A 24,746-nucleotide genomic window follows, 5' to 3' on the forward strand; every position below is an offset into this window, starting at 1 on the left:
GGGGGATATAAATTACTTGTAATGTTTTTTTGGCCACCATTTAAACAGCTTCATAGATAAGGTACAAGCAGGTACTCAAGAGTAAACCATGTATGGATGAGAGTTAAAAACTTACCTTTGAATGAACTCCAGAACAAAAACTGCATCAGTTTTATGATGCAGTTTTTGTTCTGGAGTCCTTTTTCATTACCACAGAGTAAGTGGTTGGTATTTGCGAAAGAGTACCACCAGACTGGTTATCTTCACCAGCTAAGAGAGGAAATACAATACAAATCAGTAAAGTAAGTTATCAGTAAAGTAAAGTAATTACTTGTGGCATTTTAAAAATGTTATTAAAAACATTTGAAATAAAATTAAAGATTCAAGATCTCTAAGAACGTCATACTTCATAAGTCATTAATAACCCGTCTTAAAGCCATCTAGCAATTTACGAATCTGGATGGGGCGGAGTATGTCTGACAGGTCCACTCCAGGAGCTCCTTCCACATACTTGAGATCATCTTTATGTTCTACACCCCAGGTTTGAAGTCTCTGCAGCAACTGGTCCATCATTACCCCAGGAAGATTTGGCAGTGCTTTGGAAATTACCTTTTGTATTTCTTCCCTGTTGACTGATGTCATCATTCTAGTGAGGAAAAAGAGTGGTGAAGAGCAAGTACTGATAAGCCACACAACTTATACTCAGGCAAAGGATAGTAGTCCAGTAGGTTTTCATGGCTAACACAACACAACCTTGTATTTCCAGGTGTCAAACAAAGGCAATGCAGGCCCTGGTCAATGAGAGTTACAGATGGGTATCTTTCTGTGATGAAGTGGACAGAATCTCCTTGAATGACAATGGCTTTGATTTTGCCAAATATGATCCCTTCATCATTTTGGTCAAGCACGAAAAACATATTCTTTTTGTATTTAGTTCCTTTCACTTTTGTCTCATGCAAGATCAGACTGTTAGAATGGCAGTTGAGGTGGGCAACTGCTTCTCTGATATCTTCGTTGTAATCTGCTGGACATAAATCTGTTCCCCTTTCAACAATAACATGTGGTGGGAAGAAACTGCCAGCACTTAAGTAGGCTTGAAGCAGCTGATGTCTTTCTGCAAGAGTAGAGCACAAGTTCTTTAAGTTGTGTAACTTCTTTGAACACTGTTTAAAATATTTGTGTGTTTGCTCTCAAACCTGTGTCCACAAACGAATGAGAGGCCCAAATTGGACTGTTAGCTCTGGGTAATGAGTGATGTAATGGTGCTTTGGCCTCAAAGGATGATCAAGAAATAGTTTTTTTCGAAGATATATGTAGTCCTCTATCATTACCTTTAAGTAGGAGATCTGTACAGAAGAAATGGAAGGTGCACAAATAACCTCCACCATCTGTCGAAGTTGCCACACATCATTATCAGCTGGGTTGCTGATCTTGTCTCCAATCAACACTGGCAGCAATCTCAGGAAAAAACAGTTCTGTACAGCATGACCTCCAAGTTTGTTACTCCCTGGATTTACTTCACATGGTTTGTCATATGCTTTATTGCCAAAGAACTTGAACTGATTTATTCTTCTGTTCAGTTCTACATATGTGAACTGTTTCTCAATTGTGACCAAATGCTTGATGTATAAAGCTAAATCATAGGAAGCGATACCTTTAAAGATATGTCCAATGCATGGAGGCAAGCCAGGTTGGCAAACATGGTAGTGAGACAGCTCATTGAACAGTGAGTCAACTTTGACCCCCTTTCTCTTGTGTACTTCATCTTCCATCAGTCCTGTCTGGTCCACTTGAAAGTGGGTCAGCTGCAAATGTGTGTCTTTCAATTTCACAAAACCTGCAAAAGAAAAGACTCCTGCTGAAATGTTCAACAAAACCTCCAATCGCATGAGAACCTAGATTATCTCCTGCAATGGTGCACACAGTCCCTTTTAGAATCTGTCCATCAGACATTTGAATGCCATTTACCTCAAGGTCTTTTAGATCTTTTACCAGTTGTCCAAGGACCAGGTCTTGACCAAAGTACCTAAAGTCCTCTTCCCTGCAAAGGACAACAAGTTGCATATGGTCAGTTGATGATCGATTGTGAGGTACAATGTCTCCTAAAGTGAGGTAGACTGCCGGCACTTTATGTTTTTTCTTTCCTGAACCTAATGGGTTCACTACTTCAAATGAGTCCTGATAAAGAATCAGGCAAAAGGACAAGGGATCTGACTTGAACATTTTCTGAAATTACTTTGCCATCCCAAATGTCTTCAAGTATGTCATTGGCATTATCATTGTCTTGCCTGTGGGTACAGTTGTACTGCTCCTTTAGGGACTCACACTGGAAAAGACCAGCAACAGTTTGCTTGATTGGAACGTATTGGGCAAAACACTCCTTTCCTGCTTCATTGTTCCCTAAACAGATGGGAACTGGCCCAATATAGTTGAAGTTTTTTTTTAACCACACTTTTCCTTCTCTGATCTGTTTTTAATATTTGGGTATTGCAAGTCCAAAAATATCATCCATTTTAACCTCACCTAGTTTGTATGTCTTCCTCAGAAACTCCAAGTAAGACCAATTTTTCATTTAGTTTACTGAGCAAATTTGACTGGCTGATGTCATGTATTTCCTGGAATCCTTCTATGACAGACTGAATAACAGATGAAGGGAGCAACAACTTTGCCTGTAACTTAAGATAATACAGGGCCAGATTTTTCACGAACATAGCTTGATCTACATTTTCACATCCAAGGTCAGTGTGTTCTAGACTAATTTCACTTGATGCAGGAGCCTCACTCACATCTTCAGAATGGGCCTCTGAAGTTCTACCCTGACTCTGAATTATAGTTTCCAATAGACCATGCTCATTTTTTTCTCTATGACGTCTTGACAAATGAGATGTGAAAGTTGACAATACAGTAAATGATTTCTTGCACTGTTTAAATGGGCATGTTACTGCTGTACCTTTTTTCAAATGATTTTTTTAGATGGGAAATGAACCCCGTCAACTCCGCACAATGCACAGAGCATAATTCAACATAACAGGTCAAATCAGCACTGCATAGTTGTGGCAAGACTACAGTTTTTCTCTTATTATGATTCCGGTAAGAATGTGACTTAAATGCGCTGAAGTTTTTGAATACTAAACTGCAACGAGTAACTCCACACTCAAAAGTAACATTTGGCACATTCTTGTGAAGTTTCATGTGTCTTGTATAAGCCAAAACAATACTAGATGTATGTGGGCAAAATTCACAAGGTATCATCTTGAACCAATTCTCACTCAAGCTGGAGTAAAAACACTGATTCAATTTTCCAAATCACTGCATAAATCTAAATACACACACTTCATTAAAGTTGACTCAGTAATGCAAAAAGGTTACACGGTAAGCTTTGTCAAAATAGTCAGAAGCTAACTTGTTCTAAGAACCTGACCATGTTCAAAGACCGCTGTGGGCACAAGAGAGGGAACACATGAAAAAGTGGCAGGAAACTGCATCCAAGACAATTACTTTTCATTTAATTATGCTTCTTCTCAACAATTCATTGCTCTACACAGGCATTTTACAATTCAATTCAACACAAATCCATTCATCTTCTCAATTTCCTCAATCAGACAACAACAAGCTAAACTTAATTTATTACTTTTTCACTGCACCAACGAACTGAAAAATGTGGACTTGGACAGCAGAACACGATGTTCTTGAGACAAAGTCTAAATATGGAGTAAAATCGTATGCCCATTGGTTCACGTTGCGCATGATCAGTTCATTTGTACAAATGTCACAATACAGTGAAAGTGATTTTACTGTTCACAGCACCTGCAACACTTAGCTTGCGTCCTCATAAACCCTGGGCACAACATGCATATTTTATCATAACCCAACACAAAGTTAATGCTACAAGTCAGATCTCACATGCAAGAAATATGTAAAGTTAAAGCACAACTTTAAGCTTTAGTAGATATTAAGGCACATTTTGGCTGTTTCGATAAACGCAAGTGTTTGCATAAAAGTAACATTAACCGACAGTAAGACGGGTTAAAACATGAAAATTAACCATAAATGAAAAAGTCCAGAGCTTAACAAGTAACATCTGAATCACTAAATTAATTATTTTAATGTTAGTGAATGTAGAGAACCTGGCTTAAAAAATTACACCTAACCTATAACATTACAGACTGTAGTTTTCTTCGTACAAATAAACTAGCGGTTACATAGCGAACTGGCAGCGGGAATGTTCGCTCCATTTGAATGGTTCGGCATAATTTTTCAACTAACTAACGATGAATTATGTGGCATAAAACCTCTTAACATCAACGTTGGCGTGAAACTCTAATTACCTGGTTAACGTTATTTTAGCATTAGCAGCCTAGCTAATTTACTAGCGCATCAAAATAACTTTATTGATACAAAATGTGCTTATCAAACTAGAACAGGGATATACCGTGACAACAGTTGGATAAAATATACTTAATAATCACGTACCTTAAATGGGTATAAATCCCTCCTCTTGCCGCCAACAATAATCCTTGAATGGTTTACATCCCAGAATGCATCACTGTACTTAAAAGTACAGCAGTACGCTGTAGAATATGCTGCTCAGAACGTTCCAGAAGTGCAATTCCATTACATCGCCCACAATACATTGCTGTTTACAGCAATATACTGCAATATTAAAATACAGTGCACGTACTGTATAATCTCAATGTAAAAATTACAGCAATTCGTTACAGTGTGATCCTGTCCATCCTCGTCCCTCCCAAAGAGAACCTCAACATCTTAAGCTCTGCTACCTCCAGCTCTGACTCCTGTCTTTTCTTCAGTACCACTGTCTCTAAGCCGAACAACATCTCTGGTCTCACCACCGTCTTGAACATCTTTCCTTTCATTCTTGCTGATACTCTTTTATCACACAACACACCTGACACTTTTCTCCACCCGTTCCAACCTGCCTGCACTCGCCTCTTCACCTCTTTTCCACACTCACCGTTGCTCTGAACCGTTGACCCTAAGTACTTAAAGTCCTGCACCTTCTTCACCTCTGCTCCCTGTAACCTAACTGTTCCACCTGGGTCCCTCTCATTGACACACATGTATTCTGTCTTGCTGCGGCTAAGCTTCATTCCTCTGTTTTCCAGAGCAGACCTCCACCTCTCTAGATTTTCCTCCACCTGCTCCCTGCTCTCACTACAAATAACAATGTCATCTCCAAACATCATAGTCCATGGAGATTCTTGTCTAACCTCATCTGTCAGTCTGTCCATCAACAGAGCAAACAAGAAGGGGCTCAGAGCTGATCCTTGATGCAGACCCACCTCCACCTTGAACTCCTGTGTCACACCTACAGCAAACCTAACAACTGTCTTACAGCTCTCATACATGTCCTGCACCACTCTAACATACTTCTCTGCCACTCCAGACGTCCTCATACAATACCACAGCTCCTCTCTCTGCACCCTGTCATACACTTTCTCTAAATCTACGAAGACACAATGTAACTCCCTATGACCTTCTCTGTACTTCTCCATCAGCATCCTCAAAGCAAATACTGCATCTGTTGTTCTCTTTCTAGGCATGAAACCATATTGCTGCTCACAAATACTCACCTCTGCCCTTAGCCGAGCTTCCACTACTCTTTCCCACAACTTCATTGTTTGGCTCATCAGCTTTATTCCTCTGTAGTTGCTACAGCTCTGCTCATCTCCCTTGTTCTTAAAAATTGGCACCAGTACACTTCTCCTCCAGTCCTCAGCTTCCTCTCACTCTCCAAGATCTTGTAAAATAAACTAGTCAGAAACTCTACTGCCACCTCTCCTAGACACTTCCATACCTCCACCGGTTTGTAATCAGGACCAACTGCCTTTCCACTCTTCAGCCTCTTCAACGTCCTCCTCACTTCACTCTTACTAATTTCTGCTGCTTCCTGCTCCACACCAGTCACCTCTTCTACTCTTTGTTCCCTCCCTCCACCTTTCCCTCTAGTGTCCAACCTAGAATACAAGTCCTCATATGCTCTTTGTTTGGCCTTTGCCACTTCTACCTTCACCTTACGCTGTATCTCCCTGTAATCCTGTCTACTCTCTTCAGTTTTCTCAGTGCTTGTTGTGTGTGTGAACCTAAGAAGGTTTTTTAGGGATTACTTAAAAAGATTTTGTTAAGGAAAAAGTGCTCAATGTTCTGTGCTCCGAACAAATGCAAATTAACTTCTAACTTAGATATTTTTAAGTAAACTTTATTAGTTAACAGTGCAATAATTTACATCTATTTGTGTATTTACTTCATTTTCAGAGCAGCAAAATACTTTATCCCATGGATCAACTATGCATTCATTCCACAATCGTAACCATCAGGGTTTTGGTTGTTCACCTTCTATTACCCTTCTGTAGAGGTAACTTAAATATTTTTAATATAAAAGAATAAAATGAAAATTTGCATTAAGTACATTATTCTTATGTTTCTGTGCAGAATCTTTGATTTTGAAAAAAAATGCACTGACTAGCACTGAATAATTTAAAATAATGTAAATATTCCTATTTCTCAACATTATAATTCTCACCATGACTTTTCAGGGACATGTTCACTGTGGTTCTTACAGCACACAGTGTATATTCATGAATTCTTTCAGCTGAAATAAAACATGTTTTCTTTTCAGGTCAGTCTCGGTTAATTGGTTCACCTCAGCCTGTGGTGGCAAAAGTTGATGATGACATCATTTTACCATGTCACCTTGAACCTGCTGTGGACATTGCTACAAAGATGTTGGAGTGGACGAGGTCTGACCTGAAGCCCACATATGTCTACATATGGTATGCTGGTCAGGATTATGTCAATATGAAAAATCCATCCTACAAAGGAAGAACGTCACTGTTCACTGATGAACTGAAGCGTGGAAACATTTCACTGAAGCTCTCCAACGTGACACCTGCTGATGAGGGGAAATACAGATGCTACATTCCAGACAGGAACGAAGAATCTGTCATTGAGCTGGTTGTTGGTAGGTGGACACACACTGGATGTGTAAAAGAACACAGTGCACCAGAGAGATTTATTTTGTAAATCTATTGTAACTGCTGAGTTCTCACAAAATCTTAAAACAGATGTTGTGACCCCAACTACATGTTACACATGATCAGCTATGCTTAGATTTAAATGACCTACCTGATCGGCCTGGTAGCACAATACAGCAGGATTAAATCCCGGCCTACCCACCAGATGTGTCTCTGAGTGAGACACTCTGGGCTAGTTTGTGTTAAGGCTTAATTTTATTAAGTAAATCTACTACAGAATAGCTTCAGAGAGACGAAATGCATCTTTTGGCTACAAGATGACCTCAAGTGAACTGCTCACACCAGATAAGAACATGGCTGAGTTGAAGTAGTTCTGTAAGTAGGAATGGTTCCAATTTTCTACTGAACATTGTGCAGGTCTGGTCCACAGCTACAGGAAGCACTTGTTAAGGTTGTTGAACATGACTAATTTATGCAGAAAACTGAGAAGTTGCAAACAGCGCCATTACTTTTTCTCACGACTGTAAATGTGATGGTTATGTACGAATGTAGCTAATATTAAATCATGGCCTTGAATGAATTGAAAGGTTTCTGCTGTAGATTATTAACTAAATTACCAAAGATGCTAATATCTTAGCATCTTTTATTAGAGCAGACAAATACATGATTTGATACATGATGAGTCATGAATTTATCATTTATCAACTATTGATTTTATCAGTGGCAGTGCCTATTGTCAGCATAGCTGCAAATGGATCAGTGTTGGCGAAAACATTTTTCATCATAGTTCTTGAGCAAATGTTAAAATATTTCTCTTAATTTTAGAAAAAAAATTTAACTGTTCTCTGCCTCAGGTGCTGTTTCCTTGCCTGGAATCAGTTTAGCAGGACTTGATAAATCCAGCAGTGAGGTGGTTTTACAGTGTGAGTCTAAAGGCTGGTATCCAGAGCCTGAGGTGTTGTGGTTGGACGTTGAGGGAAACGTCCTCTCTGCTGGACCTACAGAGACAGTCAGAGGTCCTGATGACCTCTATAATGTCAGCAGCAGAGTCACTGTGGACAAGAGACACGGACACAGATTCACCTGTAGAGTCCAACAGAACATCATCAACCAGACCAGAGAGACACACATACATGTTCCAGGTTAATATGAGTTTTCAAATTCATGCTGTGTTAATAGTTTTATATTTCTGTCTGTATTTGCAGTAACTGCCATTAATATTTTGTTTTACTATTTTAGATGATTTCTTTAAGCTCCAGTCCAGGTCTTCAGCTACCACAGTGGGTTTGGTTTTTAGTTTGGTTGTTTGCATCATGTTGATTCTTTTACTTTTACTTCTCCTGTGGAAGAAAAACAGTAAGTCACAAACTCATCACACAGAAACGTTGAATTGTCTTTATATTGAGTCTTTATCTTATACGTTATGGCATAAACAAAAATGTGCTATATTTTATATGCAATCAGTAAAAATGTGAAATGCTTCATTTTATAGCACATTTTATATTTTAGACTTAGATTTTATTCTGTGATAGCTCCCTCAAAAGTAACCAGGTGTTTTTTAACTATAATTTTACTGCCTTTATTTTTACAGTGTCCAAGAGAAACCAGATGGATGAAGTTGAGTCTAAGGACCAAAATAATGATAATGCTGAAACTGAGCTTTTGACTAAAGACAAAAAAGAGACAAAGCAGGTAGTGACTGAACAAACAGCACAAATAAAGCATTTGAACAAGAGAAATGTGGAAACAAACAGCGAACTTGTCAGTAAAGAAACAGGACATGTGTATAGAAGAAGAGTAAAATATTTAGTCTTTACTTTGTTCTTTGAAATGAACAAGGAACAGAGGAAAATAAAATACACTACATGAGCATCTAAGAGATACAATAGGGTCAAAAATTGGCTTTGGAAAACTAAGGAAACACGAGTGAGAGAAAACATGATTTGAGGCAAATAAACTACAAGAGAAAAAGTCCTGACCTGAGAACAGTAACCAGGAAACAAAGTAAACACTGAAATCAGTCCAGAGGTCAACTCACAACAGCAGAGAACATGAGACCAAACCAAGGCAGAGCAAGAAGAGATATGGTGGCTGGAACAGTAGTCTGAGTGTGTGTGTGTGTGTGTGTGTGTGTGTGTGTGTGTGTGTGTGTGACACAGGTGTCAGTTTGCGGAATGTTCTTGTAATTTATTTTACTTTCACCTGTTTCCAGGCTGCTGTTGCACTTGCTCTAAATATTTGCAGAGATTATACAAATAATTTACCAGATCAGTAGACATGGAACCATGGATCCAGTTAGGATTCTCATTTAATTTGTCACTTTTACCTCCATCTTTCTGCTGCCTGTCTCAGTTAAAGAATCAGAGGTCTGTTTAGCTTCAGGCGCAACAGAAGCAACAGGAAACTGATTTTAGTTTGCATGGGACCCATTATGGACCCACTCAAAGAAAATGGTGCTGGAGGGTTAAAATTCTTCAGGGAACCTTTAAAGTGAAATGATGGAATAGTTCAGATAATGTCTCTCTTCTTTTGTCTGTGTCTTCCCAGACGGGAAGAAGCCAAACTGTTGCATCTTCGTCCTCTTCCTCTTTGGTAAGTGATAGAAAACCTCATGGTATGAAATCAACAGTTTAGTCAAATAGAAAATAGATGTTCAGCAAAGTAACACAACAAGATAAAGTTCAACACACAGAAATGTGCAGCACTGAAAAACACTGATAGTGAGAGTGAAGTCTGATAGTAATATGGTTAAAGATGAATTAATGGAACTGCAGAGGTTTAACACTGGAGTAGATCAGTGTTATCAATTGTTAAATTAAAAATAAACTAAAAATCTGATTTGTCTCTGTTTAAGTTTGTTTCCAAACGAAGGCTCCGTGAGGAGAAACTGAGTAGGATGGAATCTCAAAGCTTTAAAGAGTAAATTTCTCCTCTGATTACCTGAAGCTGATTGTTTTAGAAATTCATACTCTGTTTAGTTTAGTTTCTACCGGTGAAAACTAATCTTTACAAAATAATCTAAATGAGTTATAAACATGAGGTTAATGTTTTCATCACTTTTTTCTTACTAATTAAGAGTAATGACATTATAAGATGCCTCCACACTTATTCTGATGAAGCCAACTTCATTAGTAGCAGTACAAAAGAAAATGTGTCATTTTACAGACTTACTGCAAATACAAGAATACTTTGTAAATGTTTGCTGAATGATTAAAATCCATCTGTCTGTCTGATAGTTGAGGGAGAATAAAAAGTAATTTGAGAAGAAGTTGATGGAGACAATTGAAGAGCTGAAACAGACCCAAGATTGACTGAGGATGAAGACTGAGGAGTTCAGCAAAGGTTAAGATACCTGTACACATTTGCATTTAAACTAATACATTTCTTTTCATTTCTGCTGCCAGTTGAATCAGCTTTTTGATGAGAAAACAGAGCTTGAGGGAGAAGTGAAGAACCTGGAGAACAAAAATACAGAGGTTTGATCTTTGTGTTTTCTTGATTTTGCAGAATTATATTTAACTGAGCAGAAGTCACAACAGAATGACTCAAATCTGTTTTCATACTAAGATCAAAAGTTTTTTAAGAAAATACTGATTGTAAATCTCATGTCCATCATATTCAGTCTGATGTTTGTCTCCCAGTTGGAGGGAAAACTAACTAAGACCACCAACGAGCTCCAGGAAGAAAAAAAGGAAAGACAGGAGGAAGTGAAGACATTGAAGAATCAGCTCAAAGAGGTTCATTTGATCATTATTAACTTTCTGAATTCAAATAACATGTTTACTCATCTCATTCTCCTCATGATGTTCAGCCTTTTTCGTCCTCAGTTCACCTTTAAATGTATTGTGTTTTTAACCCACCTTCACTTTATGAGACCATATACAGTGTCTGTAACAAGTATTCACCTGCTTTTGAAAATTTCACATTTGTCCTATAAAAACACTGATTTATGATAAATTTAATTTGGCTTTTTTGACAAAAAACTGTTATTATGTCAAACTGAAAACTAATCTTTACAAAATAATCTAAATGAGTTATAAACATGAGGTTGATGGTTTTATCACTACAGTTTCTAGTAAAAACTTTCTTAAACATTAATAACTTTGTGCAACATTTAAATTCACCATGTATCTCTACTTTGGATAATGTAGCTCCTGACATGGAGACATACTTATAATATCCTGTTGAAACAGAAGTATTTCTTTAATTTGATTTATTTGATTATGAGTAATGACTATTATAAGATGCCCCCACACTTATTCCTCATTAGTAGCAGTATAAAATCCAATATGTAATTTTAGAGACTGCAAATACAAAAATACATTGTAAGTTCTTTGCTGAATGATAAAAATCCATCTGTCTGTCTGATAGTTGAGGGAGAACAAGGAGTCAGTTGACAAGAAGTTGATGGAAACCTGTGAAGAGCTGAAACAGACCCAAGATCAACTGAGGGTGAAGACTGAGGAGTTCGACAAGGTTAAGATACTTGTACACACACACACGTACACACACGTACACACACACACACACAGAGCAGTGGTGTTTAGTGTTTCACCATAACAACTTTTAAGAATTTTCTTAGGGGCTCAGTTGGTAAAGGCAGTCCTCCATGGACCACAGGGTCAGTGGTTATGAATCACAGGTAGGATGTGAGTTAGAAGAGAAGGAGAAGTTCTGGAGTGAGTTAGATGAAGTGATGCAGAGCATCTCCAGAGGTGAGAGAGTGGTGATTGGGGCAGATTTCAATGGACATGTAGGTGAAGGGAACAGAGGTGATGAGACTGTGATGGGCAGGTTTGGTCTTCAGGACAGGAACACAGAAGGTCAGATGGTGGTAGACTTTGCAAAGAGGATGGAAATGGCTGTAGTGAACACTTTCTTCCAGAAGAGCCAGGAACATAGGGTGATATATAAGAGTGGAGGTAGAAACACTCAGGTGGACGACATCTTGTGTAGACGTTGTAATCTGAAAGAGATCAGTGACTGTAAAGCATTGGTAGGGGAGAGTGTAGCCAGACAACACAGGATGGTGGTGTGTAAAATTACTCTGGTGGTGAGGAAGATGATAAGGACAAAGGCAGAGCAGAGGACGAAGTGATGGAAGTTGAAAAAGGAAGAATGTTGAGTAGTTTTCAGGGAGGAGCTGAGACAGACAGAGGTGGTTTGGAGGTGCTTCCAGATGACTGGACCACTACAGCTAATGTGATCAGGGATACAGGTAGGAGGGTGCTTTGTGTCTCATCTGGCAAGAGGAAAGTATATTAATAACAATGTTAGTAAACAACCTGAACATTGTACTGCAGAAAATGAAACAGGATATTTTGCTGCAAGCTCACTTGCTTTAAATTCTCTAGACCATTAGGGACAGAGCAGCATGCTGCACATACACGCCCAAGCACTTAATATGCACTTAGTACCAGGGAGCTTGGATAATGTTTCACTGCATTCTCACATCCACCCCCTCTGAATAAAGGAAGAAGAATGTTAGGATCTTCTTACTGAAGTATCATAGTGTTAAGATTGTTGGTTGAGCACAAGATAAAACTGAATGATTAAAATGTATTTTCACATCAAGATCAACCGATCTTAAGAAAATGCTGATGGTAACTCTCATGCCATGTTCAGTCTCATGTAACCTTCCTTCATTAATCTGTAAAAATCTCTGTTATACAATTTCAATTTCAGGAGACAGTGTTTTTAAGGGGATTTTTGGATATGAAAATTTTAATTATCAAATCAATAATGCAGTTGACTTCCATAAAAAGCAATGAAATACACCGATCAGGCATAACATTATGACCACCTGTATAATTTAATACAATCCAATACAGCAGCTCTGGCATGAAATCTACTTTTATGAGGATATAATTAGTCAGTTTATAAGTAGAAACCTTAAAAATATGGTACAGCCCCAGTTATAAGACCTTGTATCACTAAAGGTCCAATAATGTAGCTCATTTCATGTGTGACACATGACCTCTAAACACAAAACATGTCACATCTGTGGAAGCTGTGTGTACAATTCTATGTTAATTAGCTTAACATAAGATTGTCCCCGTCAGTTGGAGGAGCCAACATCAAGTGCAAGAACTTCAGGCATCTTCTGAGATCAAAGTGGTCTATTGGGAATATACGATCATATGAGGTGTTTCAAATACAATGGAGCCCGACCATTAATAGCTTTGTGTTTACAGAGGAGAGGAAGCTAATGGAGAGAAGCTAGTGAAGGAGAAATATGATCCCTCTTGCTAGTTCCAGTCAGAACTCTTGCTGCAGCATTTAGGATTAATTGCAGGCTCTTTAGGGAGTTACTGTGGCATCCTGAAAGTAGGGAATTACAGTAGTCCAACCTAGAAGTAACAAGTTTTAGAAGACTACTTTTTCGGCATCACTTCGAGACAGGATGCTCCTAATTTTGGCAATGTTCCGTAGGTGGAAGAAGGCTGTTCTAGAGATTTGTTTTATATGTGAGGTGAAGTTTACTAATGCTTAGACAGGATATTTCTGAGAATTGTTTTAAGTCTTCAGCCAACTTCAGGTGTTTAAATTTATAGGTAGGAAATTATAGAATAGCCAGTGTTTTCTAATAGATTATCTAAAAGCGACATGAATAAAAGGGAAAAGCACAGAGGCCCGTGGCCCTGTGGTATTTGAAGAAGCAGACTCTTATTAATAATGTATTTTTAAATGCAATGCTGAGCAAGCAGGCAGTGACATTACTATTTACACTCAGTCATGGATGGTTTGAGTAACAAAGAAATTTCATCCTTTAAAACGTTCTTGACAATAATAATAACTCATTGCTTGGAAAAAAGTCTCTTTGAAATGTTTCCTTCCTGTACAACTCACCTGCAAAAGATTTTGCTTTTACAGATAACATAATGTACCGGGTACAACAAATTTATTTGATAAATTGAAGTGATACACTCAGTAACCAAAAGTGAGTTGGATGAGATACAGCGATTGCACCAAAGTCCACAGGCTGCTGTGATGTTTGGAATCTGCACTCTGCACAGTGGACTGAACAAACATCATGTCACCATCATCAGCAGAGGTCCAACGTGATCAAACACAGTGACAAAGAAAAATACTACTGATAAAAAAATGACCATGAAGAAATGTTCATTTACAATGCATAGAACCTATGGATAGTAAATGAAACTGCACTGTAATCCCAGAAAACAATGTCATGGATATCAGATAATACACAAGTCATTTTGATGCCGTCAGAAACAAATGTGACGCTTCAGACAAAATCAATCCAAAATTGCACTGTTAATTTTTATGTTGATTTATTTGGTTGATTTATTTAATTTCAGAAATATTTCCCTCAAATTTGGAGAATTCTTCAACGTTTTACAGGTTGGTTTGTATCTTCACCTGTAACTTACTGTCTACAGTGTGTCCATTGATCACACAGAACTCAAGCATTTCATTCTGAATGATCAAAGAATGAACATGAGAATTAATGTAGCATCAAGCATCCAACCTGGGATGACAGAGCCTTTGCCATCGCTGTCCCCATCCTGCCCCTGAACATCCACAATGCTCTTACTAATAAAATGTGGGTCCTGAATATTGTTTTCAAAGTGGCTTTAATCTGTTGCTTCTCTCATCCCTCCTTATTCTTTGCTGCATTTTATTGCCTTCATCCTTTTTGTCCTTTTCAATTAATGTTTCTTTGTAATTGCTGGTGGATGTTTCTAAAATATTTTAATTAGATTTTATTATTGTTGGTTTATTATTATTCAATAATATACAGTGAGGGGCGGCAGTGGCTCAGGTGGTAGAGTGGCTGCCTACTGAGAGGTAGGCAGAGGTTCGTGACCCGCTCTTCATGACTACATGTCAAAGTGTCCCTGGGCAGGACACTGAACCCCCAACATCCCATCCCCATCCACAGCCGTGCAGTGCCAGTCCCAAGCTCGGTACAAATTAGGGAGGGTTAAAACTGTGCCGCTGTGGCGAACCTGAACTCACAGGATAAGCCGAAAGGACAAACAATTAATATACAGTGCATCCAGAAATTATTCACAGCGCTTAACTTTTTCCACATTTTGTTATGTTACTGCCTTATTTCAAATTCATTATTTGTCTAATAGTTTTACAAACAATAATTCATAATGAAAACATGAAAGAAGTTAGTTTGATATCTTTGCAAATTTATTAAAAAGAAAAAACAGAAACAGATCACATGTACATGTAAGTATTCACTGCTCTGTGTCATTAAACTGAAGTATCACTGCTTTCTGAACAGAGAGATAGTTCAAGTATTGTTGTGCCAGAGGGTCAAAGAGGAAATATCATCCACTACAGACTGAGCTGCTTTGTTCTGGTAAATCCCCACATTTATTGGGATTTATTAAGGATACAAGAGCCACTGCCTTTGACTTTGTTACGGTTGCAAACTATGCATTTGCTCAGTGAATTTAACAAAAACAATTCAACAGAGCAATTTTCATAAAGTCACAAACAATGACTAAAACTAACTAACAAAAGCAGAGCAGCATATCAAAATGTCTCCAGATAATGTTTATTTTCCTGACCAGGCTTTTTATCTGATGGAGTCCATCTTCCTGCTAAAAAAATGTATCAATTAGACAGTGAAACCATCAAAATGTATAGTATGTGGAAACTACTGTTACACTAAGGCTGTAGAAGAGTTTTTAAAATCCTTCTACAGCCATCTAGGGTGAACAGTTAGGTGTCTGAGAAACTTATATTCGATTTAACAACAAGCAACCGATCATATTAAGATTTGAGGATTTTAAAAAGAAGGGTGATAAGTTCTAATATCGCAAGAACCACATACTATCACAACTAGATATTGATGACGTCTAACGCCAATGTTATTTCAAGGGGAAGCCAGGAGGACAGGTCAGGGGGGGGGGAGTATCATCACCACCCAGACAATCGGAGATTTGGTTCAAAGTCCCAGTAACAAGCCTGGATGAGCTTAATGCAAGAGCAGCTGACCTGAGATTGAAGGTCATGACTAAGACTGAAACCTCTGTGGCCATTTACCCGGACAAAGTGAAGTTCCCTTGTGAAAGTCTACTAGATGATGAATATGCAGCACTAAGAACAATCCTCTCATTGAGGAAAACAATCTGATATACAGCACAGCAAACGTCTTCCTTGAGATGCTTGGATATAGGTCAAACATGAGCCATAAGAAGCTCCATGGAGAAGGAGATTGGTGACTGCTTTAGCAGTTATCCACGAAACACAGAGTCAGTGGTTCAATCCTTTTTGCTACACGTCAAAGTGTCCCTGGGTAAGACACTGAACCCCCAAGTTGTCCCTAATGTCTGCTGCTTAGTGAAGTCCCTTTGGATAAAAGCATCTACTAAATAACTGATTGTAATTACAGATTGGAGACGAAGATCAAGCCAACATAGAGAGAAGTTGCAGTTTTAGGTGGACTGGTGGACTTGTTTGTCTTATCCTCTATTTCTTAACACTGACACAGTCTGAAGCAGAAAGCTGTAGCCTCCATGTTGTCTTGCTGCTGACTGAGCATCAGACTGAAATACAGATGAAGTATAATGTAGTTGAGAACTTTCTCTTCCTGTAAGATTTTTCTCATATATTGAAGCAAATACTGGAGCCAGAGTTTAAAAAACTCCCTTTTAAATACAGTTCTAATAAAGACCTGTTGTAATTTGTGCCTGTTTTTACTTGTTGGTTTACTTTTGCTTAGAGTCTTAGAGGCACAATGAGGGGTCAGAGAGAAAAGAGGCTCTGCATGGCTTTTGTTTTGTTGAGCTAAAATAAATGTGTTAAAATCATTCAAATTTGATGGAAATAGAGCCAAGTCAAGGCAGCAGTCATCTACTGACCTTTTACGACAGCAGCACATTTTACAGAATCATGGCAGAAAGTCACAACACAGACTCACCAACATTACAGATTACAGTTGCTGCTCCTGACAGCTGCAGGTCTTCATAGCTTTTTCTGTTCTTCCCATCTTTGATTAAGGTGATATGCTGCTTGAGTTTCTCAATAAAATGACAAAAGCAGGATTTGTAGCCAGATCAATATATCTGGATGTTGTTTTTTATTTTCCTCCTAACAAACGTCATATGCAGTGAATGATTCTTTATGGAATTTACAAAAATCACAAGCATAATTTATGTCCGACCTTTGACAGGTAAATCACCTCTTTAAGCTTATTACTGATGCTGTAATCATGTTGGATACAACAAGCTTCTCTCCACTGTATATCAGCCATGATGACACAGCAAAACAACCCTGCTGCAGGAAATATTACACAGTCCGAAGTGTTTCTGGAGTGTGTTCCTGCTTTATTTATTCTGAATATCAATATCTCCATTTTAAAATGCGCGTTGAGCTTTAGCTGTTTGCCTCTCTGCAGTCACAGGTCTTTAAAAATGAAGAGAAGCAGAGCGAAGTGGGCTGATAGCAACAGAACTTTTTTTAGCTGTGACTCACCACAATTTGGAAGGATGGACGGAAATAGATCCTGAAACCAGAGCTGCACTTGCGCGATGGGACACATTTAAACAGAACAGTACAAACCAGCAGAGAACACTGGGGAGAGCAGGGTATAAAAGGACGGGGAACAGGTGAAACAAATCAGGACAAAACGAGGAAGGTAAAGACAGCAAACAGACTCACGGGAAGAGACACAGGAGGATCAATTAAATAAAAGCCAAAACCGGAAATAAAGTTAGAGAACTGAAACACGGGGACAGGACTGTGACACCTTGTCCTTTAAAAAAAAAAAACAGCTCAAAACTAAAGAAGGAGCTTGAGGACAAGAAGAAGGAGGTTAATATCAAATTATGTGTCTGGTCACCTCTTTTTATCAGTTCATCTTTAAATGTCTCTCAGCTGCACATTTTAACCCAGATTTTTTGCTTTATTGAATATTTAACTTAACGTGGCATTTAGTTCATTTAATTCACTGTTTCTCTACTTTGCATAATATGACTCATAAGAAAAAGTTTGTGTCTTCCATGGTTTTCTACTGGTGATAGAAACTTTAAAGGGAGTAAAGGAAGATTGAGTGTAAAGAAAGACAATGCTTCATGTATAATATCTAAAACTGAGAGAGATGAATACTTTTAATATCCAAATGAAAAAGTCAAAAGTGAAGTATTTATTTGTGTTAATTTAGTAGTATCATAGTATCATACTAAGTCTAGTCATATACTGTGATTGTAACAAATATTCACTCTGTTTATTTCACATTTTTTGTTTTTGAGACTAACTTGATCAAAACAACTATGAAAAGTATGTAAATCTTGGACTTTGAATAAAGTTTCATTGTTTTCTTTCAAATCTAATATAAAATGCTAAAAGAACTTCTTTAATTTCATGAATAGATAGAACAGGACATTTTTCAGCTCGATTTAATCACAAAACTAAGAGTTAATTACATGAGAATTCATTCAGACATTCATGAAATATAGAATAAACTGTATTTGCATTTAAACAAATACATTTCTTTTCATCTCTGCTGCTGGTTGGATCAGTTTTTGCATGAAAAAACAGAGCTTGAGGGAAAAGTGAAGAACCTGGAGAACAAAAATACAGAAGTTTGAGCTTTGTGTTTTCTTGATTTTCAAAATTATATTTAATTGAGCAGAAGTTACAGCAGAATGACTCAAATTTGTTTTCATACCAAGATCAAAAGTTCTTAATTAAGAAAATACTGACTGCAAATCTCATGTCCATCATGTTCAGTCTCATGTAACCTTCTTTAATTCATCTGTAAAACTTTTTCTCCTCATCTTTTTTCTCTCCCAGTTGGAGGGAAACCAAACTACCACCAACGAGCTCCACGAAGAAAAAAAGAAAAGACAGGAGGAAGTGATGACATTGAAGAATCAGCTCATAAAGGTTCATTTGATCATTAACTTTCTGAATTCAAATAATATGTTTACTCAACTTATTCTCCACATGACACTGATTCGTATTCTTGTCCTCAGTTCATCTTTAAATGTCTCTCAGCTGCATGTTTTTAGCCCAGATTTTTTGCTTTATTGAATATTTAACTTAATGTGGCATTTAGTTGGTTTAATTCACTGTGTATCTCTACTTTGGGTAATGTGACTCCTGAGAAACAATTTGTGTCTTTCATGGTTTTCTACTGATAATAGAAACTTTAAAGTGAGTAAAGGAAGATTGAGTGTAAATAAAGACAATGCTTCATGTATAATATCTAAAACTGAGAGAGATGAATACTTTTAATATCCAGATGAAAAAGTCAAAAGTGAAGTATTTATTTGTTTTATTTTAGAGTAACAAAGTACAAGTATCATAGTGTCATACTAACTCTTGACCAGGGGTGTCCACACTTTTTTGGCTTGTGAGCTACTTATAAAATGACAAAGTCAAAATTGACTACCTACTATAAAAATACAAAACATGTATTTAGGAATATATTGAGAATTATTTATATGAACAATACATGTTGGTTTAGTTTGCATAACTGCATGAACCCATATTGCAAATACAACTACAATTTTTTTTGTCATCACCTTACTCTGATGACTTGCACAGGAAACATAGTCCAGAGTTTATCTCGCTAGCTTGCTGGAGTTTAGCAGCACTTGGTGCAGTTGTATGCATGTGCAGTGACCCATGTGTCAGAAAAAGTCAGATGTCAGACTGGCTGCCCTACGTCAATCAGTGACAAATTACATAGTGAGGACGGATGATGGGATGACGTCTACTTTGTTAATTCCATGCGATCTACCCACACGACCTTTGAGATCGACCGGTAGATCGCGATCGACGCATTGGGTACTTGTATCACTGCTGATCCTGCACCAATCCTCATTCCTGTCCAAGATCCTCACACACTTCAAGTCCAATCCACCATTTTCCAGCAGATAACTATAACCTCAGACTTGGAGCTGGATCACACTGGGCTGCAAACAGCCCAGTTCATGCTGAAGGTCACAGCCTGATAAAGCAACTTTGTTAGGGAGGAAAGGAAAAAGTGCTGGGAAACACTGTGATCCAACAGTTTCCAGCCAAGTTTTAATGGTCATTTAAAATAAGACTTTAAAGATTGAAATGCAGTTTCTTCCATAGTATAGTAAAGATTTTACTTGGTAGCAGAAATCACAACAGAATGACTCAAATCTGTTTTCATATCCAAGAGAATATATATAAGAAATATATGAAATATGGGTATTTTAATATATAAGAAAATATGGGTTGATGAGATTTGCAAATCATTGCATTCTGTTTTTATTTATATTTTACACATCCTCCCAACCTTTTTGGAATTGGGGTCGTAAATTTGAATCCTTTAGCTTGGGGTCCTCTGTATTACCTTGATACAAAGTGGGGGTGGGGGGGCACCAAAGGAAATTCCAACACTCTCCAGCCAAGTTTTGATGTTAATTTAAAATCAGACTTTTAACTTCATCCTAACATATTCACTGCTAAAGTAATAAAAACAACAGCCACCAACCAGTTCAAAAAACTTTGAGTGCTGAAGGTCACAGTCACATGAAGCAACTTCTCTAGGGAGAATAAATTAGGGAGTACAACATCAAATGTGTCATTTTAGAGACTTACTGCAAATACAAGAAAACATGTAGGAGCCATAAACTTCACAGATCAGCTTTATTCAGCTGTAGTCAATTCACATTAATTCCATGAAAAATAATTAATTCCATGAGTGTTCATCATTTAATGAACTATACAGTTAAGGTCATATACTGTAAACTGTAATTGTAATAACAATTTTTTTTTTTTATCTCTTTGCTGCCGGTTTTATCAGCTTTCGGAGGAGAAAACAAACCTTGAGAGAAAAGAGAAGGACTTGGAGAAAAAAAATAAAGAGGTTTGATCTTTATGTTTTCTTGATTTGTGTTCGAACACTGTCCCAACCTTGAATTGGGGTCGTAAGTGTATGGACATGTGTAATGGAAGTCTGAATCCGTGGGCTGGAGGTCCTCTGCATTACCTTGATACAAAGTGTGTGTGTGTGTGTGTGTGTGAGGGGGCACCAAATTAAACAGTGTTTGGAAACACTGTGTTCCAACACTGTCCAGCCAAGTTTTATTGTTAATTTAAAATCAGAATTTTAACTTTATCTCTAACATATTTACTGCTAATGTAATAAAAACAACAGCCACCAACTATCTCAAAAACCTTTGCTGTTCTTTATTGTATAAATGTACTAAAATACTAATTAAACCTGAACTAAACTATGATGTACTGTTTTTCTTTAATTCTGTGATCAAGTCAGTCAGAAATAGAAATGTATTCAGACATGAACGTTTTTGTTAAAAGACAGTGTCTCTCTCATGTCTCTCACAGCTCCAGGATGAAAAACAGAGTGGGAAGGAGAGAGAGGACAAACTAAAGAAGGAGCTCGAGGAAAAGAAGAAGGAGGTTAATATTTGTATCTAAACGAGTTTGTTGCTGGCATCTTTCTTTTTTACCTGTCTATAAAATAATTCTTATAACTAGTTGAGAGCGAATGTAAGACCCTGAATAAATGTTTGAATAATTTAAGAGCCACTGCCATTGACTTTTTAACTATGTCATATGTGACATAACTGGTAATTGAGTTTGTATCACTAAACATTGTTTTTAAATGTCTTATATTCACACTTAGAAGATAATAAATAATTTCCACTTTTGTAATAAAAAAACAAAAGGCAGTTGTTATTGAAAATTTTGAAACCGATGAAAGTTGTGAACAGAAAATTGTTCAGAACTTTGCAGCATTTCTAACCAACAATTCTTACCTTGTCAGTTAACAAGGTAAGAATTGATCAGATTCTCTGTCAGAACACTGCAAATCAATAATAAAATCAAATTATTGTGAAAAGATTAACAGCAATCTGTTAGCTAGAGAAGCATGGAAGGAAGTTACAACTAGTACAAACATAAAATGTGTCTCTTGTGTGGAAGCTGTTTGTATAATGTTCATGCTATGAGATAATGATAATGCTATAAGTTAATTAACTTAATATAAGTTCATGTGTGTGTGTTTCCCTTTCAGATGGAAAGAAGCCAACTACAAGCCCAGAACCTTCAGTGAAAGACTGAGACCAACGTGGCCAATCAGAGCTCAGACACTGAACACAACCCAGGTAAGACTGACCCACTGAGCACCGTGTTGTGAGTGGATGAAAACTAGTACGTCTACTCGGATTTTCTACCTATGCAGTGTTTTAGGAGCCATTTTAAGTTTGACTTTACAGAACCACAGTTATTAAACCTACTTTTGTTTTGTCCTTTCTACTTATCCCATGAGTTCAGAGTCGCCACAGCGGATCATTGTCCGCATGTTGATTTGGCACAGTTTTTCAGCCGGATGCCCTTCCTGAAGTGACCCTCCTCAATTTCTACCTATCTTGAACCGGCTCTGCACAGCTGGGGAGGGGAACCATTAAACCTACTATTCGCATTCGTTCGCATGTGGAAACATTACTGATCATATTAAGACATGATGTACAGTCCAGGTGTGATACTTCCCATAACACTTGGGCTGAGTACTTACTAATATTTATATTCAAAATGCATTTTAAAACGGTGCAAATGTGAATGCTGAGCTGTGAGCCATCAACTTCACAGCTCAGCATATTTATTCACATTGTTGTTTTTTTAAATTGAAGCTCTACACTTAGTGGAATGGAAAGGAGGTGATTTGGTAGCGTGACAAATAAGCAGAGCTCAGGACTTCACACCATAGATACTTTCTCTGAAACAGTTAATAAATGGTGTCTGAAGTCAGCATTCAGCTAGTCTGACAAGCAGAAAGAAAGATCAGATACTTATTCTGTTACACATATATACTGTTGTTTTGCTAAGAGTTTTACACACAAACACATTTTCCATCCAAAGAAAACACAAAACATTTTATACCGTAAAACAAAGAACATTGTAAAACAGTCTCATAAAAGAGTTGATCACAGAACTGTTGCTGTCACACGATTTCATTAGCTGTAGAAAAAGAGTCGTGTTGATCACAGACTTTTCATACAGACATTAGTCAGCATATTAAAATAGACAGTTCATAACTTGTTGGGACATAAATTAACAACCAACTCTCCTCAAAAATCTTCTAGCAGCTGGATTTTCTAGAGAATATTTGATCACATCTGTGTCTGGTGAAGAGAATGATAAACTATGTGGCCTTATCTAGGACTTTTTTGAATCAGAATTATTAATTAAAATAAAATGTTTGTGTGACTCATCTTTGTTTTCTATGTAAGACAATAATACTAATAATGTACTTTATCCCACAGCTTCTTAATCAGTCACTGATGTAGAAATGGAAGATGAGACACAGGAATCTCTGTGGGTTAAACTAACTGAGGACCAACTGCATGTCAGCTCATCAGGAGAAACTTGAAGAAAGTTATTAAGTCCCATGATGCTCTGTAAAGTATTGTAAACTATATTGTAACTGTTTCCCAGAGTTTTGATGATAATGTGCTATATATCAAACAATAGACATTTCTATGCTGTGGTAACTACAATAATACATTGTTGACATAACCAAATGTGATTTGAAGCTTGTAAGAACTGAAACATTGAACTGTTTGTTTTTATGTTCTTGATTTGTGTCTCTTTAAAAATCATCTACTTTCATCATTAGTTTACAATTTCCACTCTCACTCTCCACAGATGGTTTACAGCCCTTAGTCTGTAGTTCACTAATTCACTGAGCTGAACTCAACTTGTTGTGTCTCTTTGGTGTGTAGGACCCCAGACTTATTCCGTCTGGTCTTCATCTTCCTAACCAGTGTTAAAAGCAACAGCTAATTTAGCAAAATGAGTCATTGCATGAATGTATAAAGTATGTGACCACTGTCCATAATCAGTGCTTTAGTTCATCAAGTACTAGAACAACACTTTGCTTTGACTTCACTTAATGAAGTCATTTAGCTTTTATTTACTCACTAGCAGTAGATGTAGTTACACCTGACACAAATAAAGCCACTTGCTATTTCAACTACAACTCTCACTAGAAATAAGTGAAACTGGAAGAATGTTCTACATATGTAATGAGTCAGTGTGATGTTCAGTCAGCAGTGACACAACATGGATGTTACAGCTCTGCACATCAGACTGTGTAAGTACTGCATCTTCTGTCTGTCTGTGCAAATAAAGTACTTCTACACATGTCCTGAGCTTCTCATAGTTGACTTTAAAACTGATCTTTCAATGTGACACCATCACAAATGATTGTGTGTGATTGCTCATTTCAGACCACTGCTGTGTTTGTCTCTGGCAGTAATCCATAGCAGGTTTAGCTCGTACAGATTAAAACATCATGAGTGGGTTTTGTCCCTTTACCATTGTCTCTTCAGTGATTTCTCTGCTGGTGCTGCTGGCTGTGAAAGTTCAGACCAGCTATGGTCAAAACAATCATCTCACTGTTAAAAGGTTGTTAAAGTGAGAGTAATGGTTTACATGAAAGCTGATGTCTGTTAAATCAAAGACTAAAGGAAGTGAAGATTCTTAACAACAGTGACTCATCAGTTTTTGGTAAGTGGATTCCTGTTAAACAAACACCATGAAGTAAATGGTATTTTTTCCATGTGCTGTTTAGCCGGTGATGTGATCCTGAATCTTCCTGCTGCTCCTCTGACTGAGGGAGGTAATGTGTCTCTGTGCTGCCAAAAGAAAGAAACTTCAAGCCTCAGAGCTCAGTTCTACAAGAACAGTTTCTAAATCAACAGCAGAGTCAAAGCAGAGATGAGAAAAGGTTTAGTGTTATTCTTGTTGTTCGAACTTTTATTTTGAAAAACCACAGTTTTGTCCAAC

General features: G+C 37.5%; 2 protein-coding genes across 2 annotated transcripts; both read left to right on the forward strand.

The window, feature by feature from the left end:
- The first annotated feature begins 6,723 nt into the window (after positions 1 to 6,723).
- LOC137138103 (butyrophilin subfamily 2 member A2-like) lies at positions 6,724 to 8,121 on the forward strand. The gene is made up of 2 exons (XM_067525034.1): positions 6,724 to 6,961; positions 7,829 to 8,121. Exons 1-2 carry the CDS (start codon positions 6,724 to 6,726, stop codon positions 8,119 to 8,121), a joined length of 531 nt encoding a protein of 176 aa, XP_067381135.1.
- LOC137137575 (uncharacterized) lies at positions 8,021 to 23,197 on the forward strand. Its single transcript, XM_067524037.1, has 12 exons — positions 8,021 to 8,116; positions 8,214 to 8,254; positions 8,566 to 8,666; positions 9,522 to 9,566; positions 10,379 to 10,450; positions 10,616 to 10,711; positions 11,346 to 11,450; positions 18,750 to 18,842; positions 20,740 to 20,802; positions 21,282 to 21,356; positions 21,973 to 22,063; positions 22,233 to 23,197. Coding segments are annotated over exons 2-11 (690 nt in total). The 5' UTR covers positions 8,021 to 8,116; positions 8,214 to 8,253; the 3' UTR covers positions 22,012 to 22,063; positions 22,233 to 23,197.
- The last annotated feature ends 1,549 nt before the right edge of the window (positions 23,198 to 24,746 follow it).

Source organism: Channa argus, chromosome 12 (genome assembly GCF_033026475.1).
Source record: "Channa argus isolate prfri chromosome 12, Channa argus male v1.0, whole genome shotgun sequence".
Lineage (NCBI taxonomy): Eukaryota > Metazoa > Chordata > Actinopteri > Anabantiformes > Channidae > Channa > Channa argus.